This window comes from Limulus polyphemus, unplaced genomic scaffold, assembly GCF_000517525.1.
Source record: "Limulus polyphemus unplaced genomic scaffold, Limulus_polyphemus-2.1.2 Scaffold4556, whole genome shotgun sequence".
NCBI classification, from domain to species: Eukaryota; Metazoa; Arthropoda; class Merostomata; order Xiphosura; family Limulidae; genus Limulus; species Limulus polyphemus.
In genome coordinates, this window is record NW_013670166.1 from 21,506 (window position 1) to 25,016 (window position 3,511).

Sequence of the window (3,511 nt, forward strand, 5' to 3'; positions counted from 1 at the left end):
GGTTTCGATACCCGTGGTGGGCAGAGCACAGATAGCCCATTGTGTAGCTTTGTGCTTAATTACAAACAAACAAACTTTAATATGGATCTTGCAGTGTAACCTTTTCGAAGAGCTGAGATTTTGTTGTGATCCAAACTGCTGAACATCTCTAAAGTTAATAATTAGTTTTAAAAAAATACCACCATTTAAAAATTCCTGCAAGGTGAAAACTAAATATTTTTATCTTTCGAGCTGATTGGGCATTGTTTTGTATTGGGGTGGGAAAAGATTTATTTTGAATTGCTGTGAATACTTCCAAACGTAATATATCTACTGATTATTCTTTATTTTATCTTCAAGAGTGGTCATCTTCACAGAGAGTTTTCTGCAGGAGGAATATTGTGCAACTGGGATGACATTTTTTTTTTTTTTTGTAAACGGGCTCTCCAACTCGGTCAACTCTTCCGGACTTCATGTCACGCTTTAGGTGTCTTTCAAAATCCTTAAAAGGATGACGGATATGAAGGGATATACTCCAACGTTTCCAGATGACGGCGGCTCTCCATTACCCTCTGCTCCTACTATTGGCCAAATACTGTACAACGGTGAGGACCAAAGTGACGTCATCTTTATGGTGGTACAGGGAGAAAAGTGCTGGCGATTCTCTGCGCACTGTGTCATATTGTCAAGTGCTTCTTCTTTTTTTCGTTCCATTTTGGAACGCAAGAAGACAAGAATTGATTCTGTTATTAACGTGGAGATTAAACACATTCAACCACACATCTTCGACACCATTCTCAAGTAAGTTACTCTAGCGCTAAGTTAATAAACTGACAGAAAGAGGGCGTGTTTAACAAGTGACACTTTTTTACTTAGTAACCTCTCAATAATTAATGAACAGATCGTTACAACGCAGCACAAGAAATTTGAAGCTGTAGTAAAAAGTTATACTTTTATAAAGACAGAGCAATTTCATGGTCACAGGAAAAATAAATTACACGTGCTAAGGAAAACGAGGAATGTGATGGGGGGAGGGACACGTTCAGACGATATTATTATTATGTATTGGAAATTATATGTTGTTTGCACATGCTCAAAATGGCCAGAGAAAAATTATTACTGAGAGACTTTCTAGTCGAATTATACGTGTTAGTTACTTTAATAGGCAGAGTGGCATATAATACAATTTATCATTTGTTTCGAGTTGGGTGCTGTTTAGAAATTCTTGCATATTTGAAAGTACTCTTTCTGACCATACCCTTAACATTTTGTTACAGATACATTTATCGTGGAGCAGAGGAGGTGTGTCTCAATTCGACTGAGACCACGATGCAGCTATTATCCGCGTCCAAAAAATACTTGCTACATGAACTGTCCGCCATCTGCTTCCGTTACCTTCAAGACCACGTGGTGAAGGAAAACGTTCTTAAGGTCCTGAGCTGCACAAAAGATCTTTTTGCTAGTAGCAGTCATGAGAAAGAGCAAAACCAACAAAACGAACTCTTAACCATCTGTTTCCATATTGTTGACACACACACTCAATACTTGTTGCAGGAAAACGATTTCGAGAATCTGGAAGAATATATCGTGAAAGACATCGTTGCTCGTGACACGATCAGTGTTCAGTCTGAGGTCATGGTTTTTAACGCTTTGATCCGTTGGGCTTGTCAAGAATGTAAACGTAGGAAAATGGAAGTAACTTCGATTAACAAACGTGTCATATTAGGTAAGCTCTTATATAGCGTTCGGTATTTGGTGATGAGTTTGGACGACTTTAGTTTGGGACCAGCCATTTCTGGAGTCCTTAGTGATGAGGAAAAAAATGGTTTGATGGCACGCCTTAAGGGGGATTTCTCTTGTCCTCTTCCGGATCAACTAAATGGAAGACAATTAAGAACTACGCGGAAGGGCCCTTTTGTTTCTGTCAACACAACTCACCCTTGCCATCTTGCTGTTGTAACTAATTCAGAAGCGTCTCTACGATCTTATTCGCGAAGAAAAAAGAAAACAATTAAAAAGCTGGTCCAGGGACTTACTGATGCCCTTGTTTATGTATTTCGGTTATTGGACTAATAACTTAAAACTATAATAGGTAATTTTCTTTTAAAGACACGTTTCCTCATATCAGTTCAAAAACTTGGTTCCACTGAAAGTTCACTTAAAAAAACAAAATAATATTGTCGCTCATATCTCTTATTGTACCATTTTGATGATTTAATAAAAATCATAAGACATACCATAAGGAAGATTGCATGTTATCCCAATTAATGGACATAAAAGTAAAGCGTTTATATATAACATTTTTAATTACACAATGTGAAAGAAAGGCAATTAAAAATGGAAGTTTTTGTCAATGTAACACAACATGGATACCATTATCTAGTGTTAATTGACTCACTTTTGTTAATTACATATCCAATTATAACAGTTTTAAAAATGCATCATTCTTATATATCACAAAACGGTTTTATAATTTTCTATCGTTTAAAATGTCATGGAAAGTTTGAGCAGCTAGATTTAACATTACTCTATGAAAATAAGTATAATATGTTCACAGACAGCGTTGAGACCCAACTACTCAACCTTGTATGTTCGATGGACGAGTGACTGACCAACCAGCTTCAATACTTTGTTTCATTAAGACATTCGTTGAGACCCAACTACTCAACCTTGTATGTTTGATGGACGAGTGACTGACCAACCAACTTCAATACCTTGTTTCATTAAGACATTCGTTGAGACCTAACTACTCAACCTTGTATGTTCGATGGACGAGTGACTGATCAACCAGCTTCAACTACTTTGTTTCAGTAAGACATTCGTTGAGGCCCAACTACTCAACCTTATATGTTCTATGGACGAATGATTGACCAACCAGCTTCAATACCTTGTTTCACGGAGACCGTTTTTAAGACCCAGCAATAAAACCTTATATGTTTGATGGTTTGGGTGACTGACCAACCAATCTTGTTTATCACCTACCTAATTGTCTATACATGCATCAATTGAAATCAGTCTGCTCTGTTTGATACTATGCTCGGAAACACGTCGAGGATTTAAAGAAACTATATATTTGTATCTCCAGGAGGCTTTCAGCCACTTTCTGCAGGAGGGAGGATGTTATGCAGATCAAGGAAGTTTTGAGAGACTTGGGCTGTCTGTGTTTGATTCAGGTTCACGGATTAATAAAGCACGAACGTTAAATTAGTAAATCTTCACCATGACAGATTCTTCCGTAGAAAAATATTTTGTTTGTTTGTTTTTAATTATGCACAAAGCTACACAAGGGCTATCTGTGCTCTGCCCACCACGAGTATCGAAACCCGGTTTCTAGCGTTGTATGTCCGCAGACATACCGCTGGGCCACTGGGGGGCAAGATTTTGTTACTGAGACTCATGATACTGATATTTTACATTGAGAGTATAGATTTAAATAGTTTTACATTGAATGTAATAGTACTTTGATATTAGTTGTAGCCCCCAGTGGCACAGCGGTATGTCTACGGACTTACAGCGCTAGAATCCGGGTTTC

The 3,511-nt window shown here is 37.6% G+C and overlaps 1 protein-coding gene across 1 annotated transcript; it reads left to right on the forward strand.

The window, feature by feature from the left end:
* Positions 1–269: 269 nt before the first annotated feature.
* On the forward strand, positions 270–2,221 carry LOC106471341 (BTB/POZ domain-containing protein 2-like). The gene is made up of 2 exons (XM_013931940.2): positions 270–780; positions 1,257–2,221. The coding sequence occupies exons 1-2, from the start codon at positions 491–493 to the stop codon at positions 2,050–2,052; spliced, it is 1,086 nt and encodes a 361-aa protein (XP_013787394.1). The 5' UTR covers positions 270–490; the 3' UTR covers positions 2,053–2,221.
* The last annotated feature ends 1,290 nt before the right edge of the window (positions 2,222–3,511 follow it).